At 38.2% G+C, this 18,234-nt stretch overlaps 1 protein-coding gene and 1 long non-coding RNA gene across 3 annotated transcripts; one reads left to right on the top strand and one right to left on the bottom strand.

The window, feature by feature from the left end:
• Nucleotides 1-607: 607 nt before the first annotated feature.
• On the top strand, nt 608-5,680 carry LOC126610815 (uncharacterized). The gene is made up of 6 exons (XR_007618617.1): nt 608-1,105; nt 3,045-3,487; nt 3,572-3,755; nt 3,890-4,019; nt 4,411-4,477; nt 5,332-5,680. It is a non-coding gene; the product is annotated as an uncharacterized LOC126610815 (long non-coding RNA).
• A 3,450-nt stretch (nt 5,681-9,130) lies between these two features.
• On the bottom strand, nt 9,131-17,898 carry LOC126610802 (GBF-interacting protein 1-like). Of its 2 annotated transcripts, none has more exons than XM_050278937.1 (10): nt 17,435-17,898; nt 15,797-15,840; nt 15,483-15,588; nt 14,594-15,061; nt 14,329-14,508; nt 13,151-13,544; nt 12,214-12,514; nt 11,761-11,919; nt 10,468-10,959; nt 9,131-10,003 (listed from the first exon to the last, which is right to left on the bottom strand). In XM_050278937.1, the coding sequence occupies exons 1-10, from the start codon at nt 17,595-17,597 to the stop codon at nt 9,710-9,712; spliced, it is 2,601 nt and encodes an 866-aa protein (XP_050134894.1). In that variant the 5' UTR covers nt 17,598-17,898; the 3' UTR covers nt 9,131-9,709. The 2 variants fall into 2 exon arrangements, with proteins under 2 accessions (XP_050134894.1, XP_050134895.1); XM_050278938.1 differs by having other exon boundaries at nt 13,151-13,541.
• Nucleotides 17,899-18,234: the final 336 nt, after the last annotated feature.

Raw genomic sequence — 18,234 nt, 5'->3', positions numbered from 1 at the left:
CATCTTAATTAAAGATTTGTTCTAAAATTATTTTCACAAAAAATATTTTCAGTCATTTTCAAAGTACATTAAGAATGATTTTTTTAGAATATTTTCCGTTGCAACTCTCTACCACAATTGTTTTGTGTCTTTTTCTATGCAGTTGGCAGGAGTTTATTGAGGTCAAAAACCATTTCTCGTTGCCTTCTTCCCCGTCGAGCCCATTAGGATCTAAGGTTGCTACTTGCTAGAGAAGAAGGAGAAAGTGAGCCCCTTTTAGTATTCTTAATTTTATTTTCAAATTGATTTTCTTTAACAATGAATATTCATTTTTTAATTTGTTTTTTATAAACGTTGCCTAAATTATATGAGTTCCGCGACATGCACATGGGAAAATAACAGAGAAACTAGGGGTAGGCAAACGGGTACATGAACCGTGGGTCGGGGTGGGTAATCAAGGTTCGGGACGGGTACGGGGCGAGTACGAGACGGGTTCAAAAATTATAAATACAAAACAGGGCGGGGCGGGGCGGGGCGGGTACAGGTAAATAACGGGACAGGCCGGTTCTAGAAATTGGAAAAAATGGCCCCCGGCCCGGACCGTTGATTTCCATCTTGATTTCCTTCGTTGATCTCCTACCGTTGATTTCACCCTCTCTCTCTTATTCTTGTTCGGGACTCCCAAGACTCCATTCCATTCTCAGACCCAATTCACTGAATCTCTCCCATCTCTAGATCTCTTTTCCTCTCTCGCCGCCACCATCATTATCAGACCTCTTTCTCTCCTCCTAATTCGCTCTTGTCTTCCTCGCTCCATCCACTACCAACATCATCAGGCCTCGATCTCTGGCGACACTTTGTTTGGCGCTGATCTCTGGCGACGCTTTGTGGTGCGCCGATGACAGGGTCGTCGATGAGTTCGTGATGGAGCAACCAATCCTGTTGTACCTATTCGTGTTTGTCGTTGACAAAGGGTTTGGGTGGTTCTTTCAGTTGTGGCTCTGAGAATGGTGAGGTACACGAGCGCCACATCAAACATCATACACGACTGCGACAAGGTCTTCAACTATTGGGAGCCTCTCCATTTCCTTCTCTACAAATCTGGTTTCCAAACTTGGGAATACAGGTTCCCTTTTCAATTCTCTTTCTTTTTCCTCTCTGAAAAATTGAAACTTTGTTCTGTTTTTTAGGTGTTTTGTTTCTGGGTTTTGATTGTTTGTTATTTTCTGGGTTGTTTTTATTTTGTTTGTTATGAAATTATTTGTCCTTTTGGTTATTTGAAGTTTATTTGATATTAAGATGTTAATATAATGCTATGTTTGGTTATAATTTGTAGAGAACTATTAAGCTCTGGATTTAATTTATTGGGGAAGTTGGTTGTCGTCGAAAAGTTTAGTGCTTGTTAACATACAAGATTTTGTAGAGCATTGCAGCTCATGAACTAATTGCAGCCTTCAAATGAACCTATGTGATTTACTTCGTCACAGTAATTTAAAAAAAAAACAAAAACATAGAGGACCTGTGTACCTGGCCCGAATCGGCCCGTTTGAAACGGGTCGGGTTAAGTCCGGTTCCAGTGATCAGATTTGCAATACCCGGCCCAGCTTGTCCCGTTTTCTTTTTAAGCAGGTCCGGTCCTGTCCCTCCAAATTTGGGCCCGACCCGTGCCCACCCCTAAGAGAAACTAACAAAAATTAAAACAAATGTATGATATTGAAATAAAATAATAAGTAAATGTATGAGATTAAAATATTTTAAAAATGTATAAAATTGCAGTTGAACACAACAAACCTAAAGAAGGGCAAAATGTAATTAACCTCTTTTTATAGTTTTTTTTTTAATTTTCAAATATTAGGTTTTTATTTAGCTTTTTCACGTGGCATCATATCATTGGCCTTATAAGTCCCCACACACATGCCACGTCAGCATGCAAACATAAAAGTTAACGGAGTTGGAAGGAAGGGATGAATTGATGTGTAGACCAAACCATGGAGGATGACATTGATGAGTTTGAATTATAAAGAACTAAAAGTCTGACTTTTGAATACACAAGGGACCATAAAAAAATGAAGACTGACCACAACGTTTTACCATCGATGTGCATGTAAACCATGCAATCAATGAGTCATTCTAAAGTGGTTCGAATCCACCAACTAGATTCATTAAAATTCTTCAATGTATGTCTAATTGTTAAATTCAGCAATATATGTCGATACATTATTGTATTGCAAAATTTTCACACAATCAATACCATTTGAATTGATGCCCAACTACTAGTGGAGTTTTTATCATTAATATCTCTATAACAAATGAAATTTTTGGTTGATGCTATCATCATTTTTCCTTCAAAAATCCAAACTACTCAATAGTACAAAACATGGAGGGTCAAAATTGAATCAGGGAACTATTATTTTTCTCAACTTGTCAATCTAATTGATAAAAGTCAGACTACCTAATAGTTCGGATTATTGAAGACGAACCCCATAAGGCATTTAGTGCTGAGTCATGTAAAAATGGTACTTACGCAAAAGACATAGGGAATTTGTACATTCTATGTCTTATGCTACATATGCCCTTGTTGGATGCTCAAATGATTCTCTCTTGTTAAAGAGGACCAAAACAAAATGGCAAGGAAAAGGTTAAATTGTAAAAAAATATGCTTTCTTCAGAAAAACCTATGTTATTAGAGATTATCATATAAGTAGATCATACTAATTGATTTTATGTTGTATACATAAGTTCTCAACAAACATCATACCATTCAAATAAATTCACATAAAATGCATTAAAAAAGTTCAAGACGACTCCAAACTCAAATTAGAAAGCACACAAAAACATGTAATTTCTTCTCTTTGATATAACAGCTATTGTCCATGTGACCTGAACTCAGATCTATTAGACGAAACGGCTGCGGTTGAGACATCCAAACGAGGCTTAAAGCTCTAAGCTTTGAGAATGATTTTTTTAGAATATTTCCATTGCAGCTCTCTTCTCTACCACAATTGTTTTGTAATATTTCCATTGCAGCTCTCTACCACAATTGTTTTGTGTCTTTTTCTGTGCAGTTGGAAGGAGTTTATTGAGGTCAAAAACCATTTCTCGTTGCCTTCTTCCCTATCGAGCCCATTAGGATCTAAAGTTGCTACTTGCTAGAGAAGAAGGAGAAAGTGGGCCCCTTTTAGTATTCTTAATTATATTTTCAAATTGATTTTCTTTAACAATGAATGTTCATTTTTTAATAAGAAAACTAATGAAAAATACTTGAAAACTTTTAGTTTTAACGATAAGGACAAAATAAAGAGTAAAGTGAATAGTAACAGGATTGACTTTTTAGTGTAAAAATGTGGTTTTTCGTTAAAGTGAATAGTATTGTGGGCTTTTCGTTAAAACTCCCTTTTTTAATTTATTTTTTGGGGCTTTTAGATCCAAGTAAAAATGTCACAACCCGTCCCGGGATTTCTTATATCGGGGACGTGAAATGACGAAATCACCCTTGACGGGTATTAAGGTATGTGTGTGTGTGACATTATTTAGACTCAAATTTCATAAACTTTGGAAATAACTTATGTGGGGTATAATTTTTGTGGTTAAGGAATTAGGAAAAGAAATGGATGGTGAGGATTTGTGATGGAACACACACACACACACTTCCTTCTCTCTCTCTCCCTCCCCTGTGTCTCTCTCTCCTCCCTCACAGCTTTCTCTCTCTCTCTCCCTCTCGAAGTGTACGAACAAGGGCCAACACCCTCGAATCTTCACGGATCGAAGTCAATAAGGTGAGATTCTTCACCCTTTCGACCCCCTGAATCGTTTAGTAATGGTTTTAAGATGTGAAACCCTCATAATCGTCGTGAAACCCTAACCCCGAAAATGTGCATTGTTCATGCACACGTAAAATCTTGCATTTCAGGGAATTTCAAGCTCACAGTGAGCTTAAGGAGATCCTCACGAGCTTCGGGATACTTCGTTGGTAGAATTTGGACGTCGGAGGACGGAGAACGAAGCCTTTCAAATTTGGCCGGATTATCGAACTTCCTCAGGTAAAATCTAGTGGATTTTAGACCTTGAAACTAGTCTATCGTGATTCTACATGTTGAGGGCTTCAAATTGATATAAAATACGAAGAAAACGGTTGAGAAACGACGGAGAACAAGGGGATTGAAAAATCCTCAGTTTTCCGGCCACCGGAAAAACCAGTCTGGCGAGCCAAGGTAGGAGACGCACGTGGGGGCGCGTGAACCCGTGCCCTTCCCGGCACGTGGGGGCGTGTGCCACGTTAGAAAAAAATTTCTAAAAATTTATCGACGTCCGTGACGTCGAGTAGGTCAATGTGGTATATTCATATACCCAAATTGAGCATCGTATGAGAAGTTATTTCGAATCGTCGGTTATGTGCATTAATTAACGTTTTTATAGTTCTTTCGCATATAGGTGACACCTATCCCGAGGACGAGCGCATCCAAGGACGTCACGGGGGTTACGACCCATCGACTTACCAGTGAGTGGGCAGTTTTGTTTTCGTATTACCTATATACTATTAATTCTCCCAGAAATTTAATTTACATGAAAGTATGTTTCAATTGCCATGCATGCATATTATGAATATTATGGATTGATGTTAATACATATATATGTGTGAATTGGTACTGTGGACGCACAGGTGAGTATCAGGTGAGTTTTATGGAAATCATGTGAATCATCGATAATGTGAATTGTGTTGAGAACTCATAATTTGCACCCTTGATGTTAATGCTCATATTATTCACCGCACCGCACGCTCACCTTGGATGTGCATGTCGTACAGACCATGTGAGGGTTCCGACATGCTAGTCGTACAAACCACTGAGGTGGTTCCGACTAGTAGGTGACTTTCGATTATATGCGCAGATCATTGATGAGAGGAGCACTAGAGCGTATTATTTTACTATCTTAGTCGTACAGACTACTATATGTAGTTCCGACTTATGTGCAGCGTGGTGCCGTACATGTCACAATTGGTGACTCCGGCAGGGCCGTACAGGTCATAGTTGGTGACTCCGGCTGGATGGGATATTAAGCTATGGTATCAGCCGTACATGACCATTGTAGGGTCTCCGGTTGATTTATTATTTTCACCTGACTTATATTGATGCATTCATATTATATTTTGGCATATGACATGGCATGACATATTCTTTCTGAAAAGCGTTGAAGGATTGTGATTTGAACTTTTGATGATATATATATGTTTATATACTATTTTTCTGGGAAGGTATACAGGTTTTACAGTGAGGGGTTAGAAGTGTTTTAAATAAATGTTTTGGAAAGCTTTGGTTTTACTGACCCACTCAATTTTGTTTTGCGCCCCTCCAGATTCTAGCTAGCAGTTGGCGGCTCATGAGGTTCTTTTCGGCATTCTGATAGACACCCTGCATGTAGGACTCACCTGCGGGTGTTATAATTTAACTATAGTCCTACTTGACTGCACCTAGTACCTTCGCTCTGAATTGTGCGTTTACTTTATAACTCGCTCTAGTATGCTAGTTGAATATTTCTGTTAGTAGTTGGTTTTTATTTCTTTGTATGTCTTAATTCCTTTGCTTCCGTATCGCACTTATGGTTACGTCACGCTCACGTGGCGGCCAGCACGCCCTGATTTCATGATTGGGGTGTGTCAAAAAAAACATAGAGTATTTTAAGAGTGAGTCCAGTTATTTAATTATATGCTTTTATTTCTTTTATACTCATTTTATATCTTCTAAAATATTAAAAATCAATTAAAATCTTCATAAAAAATCTTTTAATATTATGCATTTTCCAACTCCAAAATATCTAATTAATATCTTATAACAAAAAAAAAAATTAATATACTAACATAAATCTATTTGCAAAACATTCTACCCTAACTCAAGTAGCAAATATATGAATGTATATTATACCTATAAGTGAGATATGAAACCTAACTAAAAGGTAGAAAAAAACATAATATACTTACAAGCAAGACACATTAATATGTAACATGTTCACTATGAAAAAGAATATGTCATATAGGTAGATAAATACAATTAACCTGTAATATATGTTGATTATAAAAATTAAAATAAAATCAATAAATGGGTTAAAGCAGGAGGAATAAGAAGAAATAACAAACAAATAAATAAAAAGAAATAATCAAAGAGATAATTAGGAATAAATTTTATTTTTATAATAAATTTTTCATTGAAGTGATAATTATTGATAATAAAATAATTAAATTTAAGGAATTGGACTTATTTTAATAAATTGGACTATTCCTACTATTGGCTCAAAACAATGGACTTATATCAAGTTTCCCCTTGTTTTTTTATATACGTTGCCCAAATTATGAGAGTCCCGTGAAGTGCACATGGTCAAATAACAAATAAACTAACAGAAATTAAAATGGATGCATGATATTAAAATGAAATAATAAGTAAATGTATGAGCTTAAAATATTTTAAAGATGTTGTGTGAAATTGCAGTTGAACACAAACTTGAAAGAAGGGCAAAATATAATTTACCTCTTTTTATAGTTTTTTTTCTTAATTTTCAAATATTAGGTTTTTATTTAGCTTTTTTACGTGGCATCATATCATTGGCTTTATAAGTCCCCACACACATGCCACGTCAGCATGCAAACATAAAAGTTAACGGAGTTGGAAGGAAGGGATGAATTGATGTGTAGACCAAACTATGGAGGATGACATTGATGAGTTTGAATTATAAACAAGTCTAACTTTGGAATACATAAGGGACCATGAAAAATGAAGACTTTGACCATAACATTTTACCATCACTAGGTCTAGCGGACTAAGACCATATAGAGTCATATAGTACTCCTATACTATATCGTCCATACTACAAGGAAAAGAGATAACAGAGAACAACGAGTGTGTGAAAATCGCTAATTTTTTTGTTTATAATAGTTTTTGGTGATACCATTGACGTGCATGTAAACCATGCAATTAACAAGTCATTCTAAGTGGTTCGGATCCACCAACTAGATTCATTAGAATTCTTTAATACATATCTAATCGTTAAATTCAACAATATATGTCATACATTAATGTATTGCAAAATTTTCATGCAATTAATACCATTTGGATTGATGCTCAACTATCGAGGGAGAGTGAAATAATAAGTTGATATATCAAGGTTTGATTATCTCTGTAACAAATGAAATTTCCGGTTGATGCTATCATGCTACAAAAAATCATCTGAAAGGTCACTTATTCTTCAATAGTCCGAACTAATCTATAGTACGAAAAATGTATGATCATAACTGAATTGAGGAACTATTATTTTTCTCAACTTGTCAATCTAATTGATAAAAGTCAGACTACCCAATAGTCCGAACTATTAAAGACGAACGAAGAAGGCATTTAGTGCTGAGTCATGTAAAATTGGTACTTATGCAAAAGACACATGGAATTTGTACATTCTACGTTACATATGCCCTTGTTGGATGCTCAAATGATCTCTCTTGTTAGAGAGGACCAAAACAAAATGGCAAGGAAAAGGTTAAATTGTCAAAAATATGCTTTCTTCAGAAAAATATATGTTATTAGAGATTATCGTATAATTATATCATACTAATTGATTTTATGTTGTACACGTAAGTTCTCAACAAACATCATACAATTCAAATAAATTCACATAAAATGCACTAAAAAAGTTTAAGACAACTCCAAACTCAAATTAGAAAGCACACGAAAATATGTAATTTCTTCTCTTTGATCTAACAACTATCGTCCATGTGACCTGAACTCAGATCTATTAGACGATACGGTAAGCAACACGACTTACAATTAACCTGTTCTATAATCGATTAAACAAAAACAGGAGTATATCATTATGATCAAACTGTCTATAGGGAAGGGGAAGGGTAACACTCTTATTTCTTCACACGATCGTTCCCATGAGTTTCTGTGATTGCTGTAAATGACGGTTGCCATGTCACAGCACTTCGTACCCTTCTCTTCCCTCGATGAGATTGAGCGCTCGAGCTTTCACTCGAGCGCTCGGTTTCACCACCGTTGTGCTTGACATCAATGCCACTGAATCTCACATGTTTCTTGCCAACACTTTTCTTTCTTCTGAGAATACCACAAACAGAAGTGTCACGTAGCTCACCAGCCGCGGCACCTTGTTTCCAGCGCGAAATTGTCTCGGCTGCGGTTGAGACATCCATGGAAGATTGAGATACAAAAGGGTTGACGGGAAATTCTTTGTTAGGTTTTCTCATTCCACTCCGGAGCTTCCTCACGGTTCGTTGAGGAATAAGGAGTATTTTCTCACCGGGCGTGAGGATCTCATCAGGCTTAACTACCGAATCCCAGGGCCGCCTAAAAACCTCAGGCCTAGCCAGCAAGAAAGAGGGGTGCTTCTCCAATATCTTGGCCGCCGGAGTAGCCATGTAGTACCTCTCAACACGTCCGCCGACATGGACAATCTTCAAGACAGAAGTACACCCATCCTCCTCCGGCTCTGCTTCTGGGGCTTGCGGCCGCCGTGAGAACGGTTTGAGTTTATGGACGTTGAGAAACTTATGGAACATGTTGGCTTGGCTATTATTCTACAGAGTCGGACATTGATCCTGCAGTCCAGCACAGAAACACTTGGCTTCCCTTTAAAGTAATTGACATCGATGAATACAAGAACTCGTTTTGCGCCCCGATTGGGCAGAGTTGAAGTTAACAACGTTAAACAAATAAAAGGTCAATAGGCAGGAAAGCGAAGGATTGTCCGCTGCTGTCGGCAGGCGGCCTGCAGCTGAATTCAAGAGGCAGGCATGTTTCAAAGAGTCACCACATCAAACTCATCGCACCAAATTGTACTCATCTGCACAGACTATCTGATCAAACCGCATCAAACTTTGGCCATCAAACTTCAGCCACTCCGCCATTGAGCGCCGTTCGATCGTACCACCGATCAAGCGTGACACTGTTCAATCATCAAGCTCTTTGATGTGCAGAAACGCATCCAGACAGTCAATTCAGCATGTGAAAAATTACAAAATACGCATACAGCATGTATCAGAAAGTGAATATTCTGCACTAACATTATCTGAATTCAACTACGTATTTTTTTCTGCGAAAATATTCGACTTGCAACCGTGCAAACTATGAGAAGCACCATCAGTACCCGAGCCAGCTAATAATAATGACATGTTTGCTTCTGTTATAACAAATACAACAGTTGAATACAGATGTTTCTTGCTATCAAAATTCACTTTACAGGTAAGACAGCAGAGTGGAATGCTAAAAATTCTTCGGCAGCCTATAATCTTACCTTCCTTAACCTATAAGACCTCAAATATAAAAGAGTAAAGAATGGAAGAGATTCTCACCACGCAACGGTAAATTCTCAGTTCAAGAACTCCAAAAAAATAAAGTAAAACGAACTGAAGGGAAGAGACCAGATAGGACTCAAAACTATGAAACGGAAAAAATGGTAACACCATAAAGCAGCACAAGAAAAAGACGACCTGCCATACCTACCTTAACCAACTAAAACGGTCAATCTCAGTTACAGGTGGACCGCACCTTTTATGTCCTCAAAACAATCTGAAGATACTATCAGCGAATTCCTTTTTTTTTGTTTCCAAGCCTCCTTTTACGGATTTGCACTCAATCTAAGCCAACTTCGTATCCTCTTGATGCTTCTCTCCACCCAAACTAGCTGGAGTTGGATAATTTCCAAGATATTCTTCTTTTGAAGTTTACAAAATGTTTCAGTAGTTACTCGGCCAGTTCATTTGTGCATGTTGAGGCTGTTGATAAACATTGCCCCCAGGTCCCACCATGTCAACAGCCCCAGCCATGGTCTGGGGCTGTTGGAGAAGCGGATGAACTGCTGCTGCTGTTACTGCTTGTGCAGGGTGGTAGAGACCAGCAAAGGTTCCATGGCCAGCCTGCGTTGGGGTGAAAGTCATGTGCTGACCCTGAGGGGGAAGGTTGTAAAATGAACTTGTTAAGCTGGATATGTCTCGGCCAGGTGCTGCAACCCACACAGAAGATCCTTCACTCTGTAGAAGAGCAATTTGCAAATATCATGTAATGGTAATTATGGTATGGAGGGGGAAAATGGCAGGACTTGATGAACACAAAAGATGAAAAGCCAACACTCTACAATACCAAAAAAATAGTAGTACCACTTAGCGATGATGAACCTTCACAAATTCACAAGACTGGGTAAAATAAACAAATCAAAGCAAATTTCGTCTACCTATATCAAACTCAAAGAAATCTATTCACCAAAGGGAAAAGCGAGTATTCAATAAATTTGTCAAGTTAAAATAAATGAAAACAAATATATACAAAATTATAGTAAAAAATAAGTATTTTAGAGACGTGCTTTGTAAACACCTTACTGTTCCTTTCCGTCAAAATTAAATTCACTGAGTTAGCAAACGAATAAATGAAGATCAAGCTCTAATCTTTTACTGCTAGAATTTTGACATATCAAACAAGGGAAAAGATAAACACCAACCTGCTGTCCCGTGATGTATGCATTATTTTCCTTGAACTGAGATGAGGCAAGATCCTCATTAGACGTAGAGTTTCCTACCGTTGTGGGAGCACTCGGATTATAACCAGCTGGGGAAGAGCCATATGGCCCATAACCACTTGCCATTCCCATATGGGCAGAGTTCCCTGTATTAGTCCCTGTTTTGTATTGCGGCAGTGAGTATTTGACTCCTGTGGCTGCTGCTGCTGGCGGAGCTGGATACACACCACCAGCTTGAGGTTGCTGAGGAAATGCACCATTGCCCAAAAATTGGTGGATGGCTGGAGGTGGAACATAGATTGGGGAAAAGTAGTGACTGTAGGGAAAATAGTTATGAGGATAATGAGATATGTGCATCCCAGCTGGTGGTCGAAAGACAGGAACTGGCTGCTGAGTTACAGATATCGAGCTCTGAACAATCCCAGGAGCCTGTGTCACCAATGGTGTTGGGCCAGCTGCAGATAGAACCCCGCCCTGAAAATAGGCATTAAATATCATCAGAATACAGGAAGCATCTTAAGAACCAACACATGTCACCTATGTCCATCCACACATCACAGAAAGACAGTACATACATGCATAAATAACCCTACTTCATCCTATCCAAGAAAATGAGCTACTATCAAAAGAGGAAAATTTAGTACTAATCCTGAGTGCCCAATGAAGAGCAAACCTCAACATATACACATTTTTGCAATATCGTTCACCAGTATATTTTAAACCCACGGTAGTTTTTCATGAGAAAAAACCAGAGTTGAATGGACTATTAATGTCAACATCAGATATTTTGGTGCTTGAGTATGCAATGCCTTTGTTCCATTCATGCTAGCATCTTTGGTTGATACTTGGTAATATGGAAAAGTTGCTATGCCTAGTAAGCAAGTAGCGGTATCAGAAACATAATTTTAAAAATTAATAAATTAATAAGGTGTTGTTATCTGTGATTTCCTTTGGAAAGAATTATGATGTTATAAAAATATAATTTAAGGCTCACTTTCAATATGACCATGTATATTAAGATGAAATCTCTTATGCTTGGATAGGCTTCTTTATAATCTTCTCAATAAGAATTACATCTAGCAGTGAACACATATTAATCAATCAAGACAACTTGGTGCTCAAAGTTTGGAAATTGCAACTAAGTCAATTAAGAACTAATCTATAACGACTAAAGCTAGAGAGACATGGCACCGAGGAGACCTCAGATAATGCAATTACGTTACAAACCCAAAACCTCTTAACTTTGAAAAAAATGAAGCTGCTATTTGTGCAAACCTCTTGGGGAGACTGAGAACTTTGAGGCAATACTGCAACGTTCGCATTGTACTTGGTGGAAACCCCAGGAGAAGGAAATGGAGAAAGGCGGCCATCACTATCAGCACCTGAGCGGTAATATTGGGCATAATAACTTGCTGGGTCAAAGGGTGGTTGTACCTATTGACAAACACAATTAGAGCCACTATCAATTGATTGCAAAATCAAAGAAAATTCTATTTGCAAGGAATGTAAAATCATATTTCACACCAGATCAGGCAGAAAACGTTTCACATCAATCAACATGTGAACTTTAAAAGTCACTGGACATTTAATCTCGCACTCCAACTAATTGAGATCAAGGATTAGTTGAATTGAGTTCTAGACATAAGAAATTAAAGCAATGCACAAAACATAAGCAGTTACAATATGGCTATATCCGATAGTATAGGAAGCTTAGGTTTGAGAACTCACTACAAAGCTTGGAAGGCGAGAAACATCACGTGCTTGAGACTCAGAGTTTTCAAATGGTGCAAGCTGACTCCCTAAAATTGGGGGCACAAACCCAAAACTGTAGTTCGGAGAAGTATGAGCCACCGAGAACTGATGGCCCCCAGATGGCAATGCAGTGTCATGCTTAGATTCATTGTGTCCTGGGGATACACTGGATGATACATCACCCTCACCAGATGATATATTTTCGGATACTAGAGGAGGTGATTGCGGATGATCAGGATAATCACCTTCATCAGCAGTTGCCGAAGCATTTTGATTGCTGCATCCAAGAAGAAAGGAAAGCAAACAGTAATGAATTAACATCAGCACACGTTCACTACAAGATAATAATACAAAGAATATACCACACTAAAGATGGAAATGCAGGGATCAGAAACATGTTTGTTTACTGATAGTACACTATAATGGCTAAATCCAAGCACAGGCTAAAACAAAATGATGGAAACGGGGAAAGGGATTGCTTGCAAATGAACTTTATTGGATGAATTAGGATCTGATGAAGTTTGTTGGTTTACCACTAACCCCAAAAGCTTAAGCCCTTAGAATTTGGAACAACAATTATTTTATATTCTAATATTCCCCCTCTAATATGGGACTCTTTCCCATACTAAAGTCCAACATGTGGAATTGGGATGTCGCAATTGCAGAGATTTGAACTCAAGATTTCCTACCAGGATAAGGTTTGATGCTTTACCATTATCGTGAAAAAGCTTTAGTTGGAATGGAATTGATCAACAATTTATCTCAAGCTAGGTCAAAGTTCAAACACAAGCCAATTAAAAGCGGATTGATAAATGAACATGCTCCAAATATAAAGTTCCTTGCAAATGAAATTGCAGTAAACATAAGAATCATGCCAAAGTAAAATAAATAATGATCACTACAAAGGACAAACCTTGAGGATTGTTCCTCCACAGATTCTTCAACAACCTGAGAAGTCTCGGACCGTGGTGTTGAGCTCTTATCACTCTCAGGAGCACTCACATAGCCAGTACTTATGCCAAACATAGCACCAAAACTTCCAAAACTCAACTTGGTTCTTTCAGATTCTGGAACATGGATGTGATTTGGAAGAATAACTACTTTGCGCTGAGGAAGGTGTAATTCCTCTAGCTTTCTCTGCAGTTTTGAAGTTGCTTCTTCTGAATCAAGGACTCTTGAGACCAGCTGTGACTGGGAAGGGACCTCTATAGAATTGGAAGAAAGCTCAGATGTGGGAGCAGTTCCCAGACCTTGAACAACAGCAGAATTGATTGGTTTTGGTTTCCACTCTTTGTTGGTACCAACTGCTGAAGAGAAACAAAAAATTACAAAAACAGTGCAAGTCAAAAGCTATCATAAATTATTAAGCATAGTAGAACACATCAAGTCATCAAGCGTAATTTTTCTTGAGAAAACTTGTGTACCAAGTTACAACTTAGGAATTATGTCTCCTACGTAGATTCCTGTTATGATTGATTTCACTTTTCTAGTAGTTAGAAATTCACCCTGTATCGTGATACTGATTATCTCCAAATTTACTAAAGACTGAACTGACTCTCATTTCTTTCTTTTCAAAGGAGAAATGAAACATCTAAAAGTGAATTAAGCAGTAGGGACCAAACAGAGAGACAAAACTCTATTTTGTCAAGCAGTAAACCATGGCTATCTTTCAGAAGAATGTCAGTCAACCATTCTGACCATGAATTACCTTAGTTAGGCCGATTCAGCCGTGTCAGAATCAGAAGCCAAATTAACACACACATAAGGACAAATAGTTCGAGGACAATTGTCAATGTTTAAAATGCTTCAAACAGATAAGAACAACTCCAATACTAAGCTCAGTGTATTAGTATAATGCAAAATAACATCAATAAAATAACAAAAGCAAAAGACAGGTCACCATATTTTCTTCTTTTTAGGGAGGAAGTTTGGAGGTGAAGTCTAACTTTTAATAATACCTCTAATGTTTGAAAGAGATTCATATGACCTTTCAACAATTTCAAGGACACAACACATCATTATGGCAAGAAGGATATAGGATTTTAAACTATATACACACTCGCACACAAACAAATGAAACCAATATCATACCTTTTTGACTGCCAATCAATTGTTGTGACCGGCTACTGTAATTAGATGATGGTCGACTACCTGAACCACCATGAGTTGATGTAGATGAAGAGCGTGAAAGATCAGAAAGCTGACTTTTCCCAACTCCCTGTGTCTTGCTTGCCACTTTACCTTGTGCAGGAGAGCTACCAACCTCTGAAGCTGTTATATTGTCATCCAAAAATGCTAATTCGGTTTATAATCAACAACTCAGTACTAAAGGCACGAGTACAGCAATTTGACTCACCTGGAGGATGATGGCTCCCTACTTCACGTTTAATTGTGCCCACAGAACCTGGGAGCCGTGAATCATTAGATGGCATGAGTACAGGATCTGAAGGTGAGAAACAAGCTGCCAGTGTAGATGCTGGGTTTGCCAACACTGAGCTGCTACTGGAGCTTGGTGCGGGCTGCTCCTGCAAGTCCTCATTGCCAAATTTAATGCTGGGACTTTCTTTTGCATTCACTGGGGGGAACAAACTTCCCAAATTATCCCCAACCCGTGACAAACTTATTTCAGGACCACTTCCAGCAGATAAATGGGGGGGATGCACCACACTAGGACCTCCAGAAGCCACATTGGTGGGCCCATCCACACTTCTCTCTTTATTTTTTGTCTCACGAGAGGGTGGGAAAGAGGGAGAACCACCTTTCTCGGCACCCTGACTGGGTCCATTCTCAGTTGCAGGACCAGCATTTCTGCCACCACCAGCATCTGACAAGAATTATGCAGAAGACAGTTAGCTTGGACATTGGTGGCACAATAAAAGTCTAACTCTTAGACCAGTCAAGGAGCATGTAAGTAAAAATTTTGAAATCTATTAAGTGCACTTATATAATTATATTGGAGAAGAGGAAGAGATAACTTTCCCTCAATTTTCACACAACGCAAGGCTAGAGACACCAAGAAAATAAAAAGGTGTTGTTCACACAACTAGGCAACTTTCTAGTGGAAGTGTTAGATTAACACAAAGCCAATAGCAGTTGGAGGAAAAGGTATCTACAGTTGTAGTCAGAAGAAAAAAACATAACATTTTATCTTAATCAACAAACACACAGAAATTTCATATAATTGAACCGAGATGCTTTGCAAGGGATATGATCCTGACACAGGATCTAACTTAAGCATCACTTACCACGTGGCATATGACGAGGTGCAAAATTCGCCCGGCCACCCCTACCCCCCCGTCCCTGCCCTCCAGGTCTCCACCGGGATTCTGCAGACTCTTTGTTGTTCAGATTCTGAATGATAGAAGACAACTAATTATTATTCAAAATAAAAAGTACCAAAAACTAACTCAGCATACTCGTATTGAAACAACATAATAAATTTTGTTAAAAAAAGGCTTGATAATAGAACATGTTAAAAATTCACGACCTTAACTACCACTTTCCCAAATTAATTGATTTGGCTGATGAAAAAACTCAAATTGTGATTATAACTTGTTACCTCTTTTCTCTTGTCGCGTTTCCTTTTAACCTCATGGAATGGATCTGCATACCAATACATAAAATTTAATTTCAGTTAAGAAAAAATAAACAGAAGGAGCAAGAACAACAAAAACGTCAAAACACAATAGCCCTTCACATAGAAGAGATAGACACAGATACCATTACACATAGTGTCACCTTCGTTTCTTAGAAGCTACTACGTAGAAAGCGCACAACAACATGCAACCATGAATACCAGAACCTAAGAGAATAATATTTGCAATAGTATGCAAAGATGACAAGTGGAACCTTCGCTTAATGTGTGTTTGAGTGTCTTTACACACACAAAAGAAATATATGAGAGAAAGGAAAATATGGGAATCCATATAGATAGAAAGACATTGCAGGTCAACAAAAACCAGAAGACAGCAAACCCAACAATCCAACAACACATATTATCGATATCAGTTCCATCCATCATCATAACAAAGTCAAGCTATTTCTTGCTACATGGATCTATAACTTTGTTATTAGTTCCCCCCCGTCTGCTAAAGAAAATACTATTGAGAATCTTTTTTGGATAATTTTTGTGAAATATAATTAATACAAAAGTGCCTTCGCCCATGAGCGGTAGGTCTCGGGTTCGAGACTTGGGAGCAGCCTCCTCATAAATGGGGGTAACGCTAGCCGACATTCACCTCTCCCAGACCCTGCGTAAAGCGGGAGCGTAAAGCGGGAGCCTTGTGCACTGGGTACGACCTTTTTATAATTAATACAAAAGTGTGAGCAATAAGTTCACCCCACACATTCATCATAAACCTACATTACCTCATAGACTAGACTAGAAACCAGCTAGTCTACAATGGCCTTCCAATCTAGTCTAGTAGTAGATAACAGAGAAAGAGAAAGCCCTAAACTCTACGGATACAAATGACCCCAGTGAAGCCAAATCCAACTCTGTTCTAGGGATCCTTCGTCCAAACCCCTGAGTAGTCTTAAAAAATCCTCCAATTTCTCTTCATCCAAAGGGAGAGTAAATTTAGGAAATGACAAAGCAGATGACTTCACTGGCCGCAATGCAACTAATTTCAACATGAATGTAGCTTGCAAAAAGTTTGAACCAAAACGACAATGAATCCTAAACTTACTTTTCTTTTCACCTAAACGGAGAACATCTGTTCAGCTTCAATAAAAGTAAAAATCAAAGCTGTAGGCTTGTAGTTTACTTCTGGTCACCAAATATAAACAAAGTTTAACGTAAAATAAAGTCCCTAATTTTACCCAAATGCATCTCACTGTTGCCGTAATCACTCTGAACTGCCTGACCATGATTGCAAAGAACCAACGTAGAACCAGCTCAATCCCTAATGATTTCAGAATCCAACCAAGCCCTTATAAAAGCAGAACACAAACAGTGAAAACCCATTACAGCAAATAAAAAACACAACTGGTTTCCCACTTCCCACACAACCAAAACACAAAAATCAAATCAACCAAACAAAAAATCAAATCACCAAACCAACACGACCCAGAAGAAAAAATCAAAACTTTAACACACGGATCACACCAAATCACCAAAAGCAAAAACAAGACAATCCAAAATTAGAAAAACGAGCAAAGGAGAAGCAAAAGCAGGAAAAAAGCAATTATGGGTTACCCTGAAGGAGAAGCTTCTGGGCGGTCTCGTTAGGATCCATGTTGCATTCTTTGAGCATTGCGTGGATTTCCTCCTCACTGTGATTGCCGGTGATCTCCTTGATGTCCTGGATCGTCTTCCTCACACCGTTGGGGATTGAAACCCTAAGCCCGCCGCCACTCATGGTTGCAAACCCACAAAGCGTAAGGACCCAGAAGACTTGGGAGTGTATGTGAGAATGTGAGAACAGAGACTTCAGATGGAGGAAAAGGAATTGCTGGGTTGGGAAGATTGGGGCTTTTAGATGGCCGCTATACGAACATGGACCAAAATAAACAAAAAATTCTCGAAGGGTGAAAAATATAAGCTTTTGGGGCTCTTCGAATTGATCTGCCACAAATAAGAGAAGAAGAAGAAAGAAAGGGGGGAAGAGTTGAGAGAGGGGGTGCGGAGGGAGGAGGGAGCTAAGTGCAAGTCCTTTTGGAGTGTAGGGCTTTTTGGTTTACCTGCCTTTTCCTGAATTTTAATTATTTCATTACGAAATTAAAAAAAATATACACACTATATATTTACACCAAAAGCAAGTGGAATGTTATTTACTGGTATGACTTCGTGGTATTTTTTTTTTTAACAAACGATATTATTTATATTAAATGGAATGGATGAACTTGACTTCACGATGAGCTTACAATAGTGTGATTTAAATTTGCTTTTAATGAGAATCGAACCAATTTATTTTTCTATCATTTAGTGTAAATATATAGTAGTATAAAAAAGGACTAGAGAATAAATTGGTTTCGAATCGTCATTACGAAATTTGA

Source organism: Malus sylvestris, chromosome 17 (genome assembly GCF_916048215.2).
Source record: "Malus sylvestris chromosome 17, drMalSylv7.2, whole genome shotgun sequence".
Classification (NCBI taxonomy): Eukaryota; Viridiplantae; Streptophyta; class Magnoliopsida; order Rosales; family Rosaceae; genus Malus; species Malus sylvestris.
This window is presented reverse-complemented; position numbering and strand designations above follow the sequence as displayed.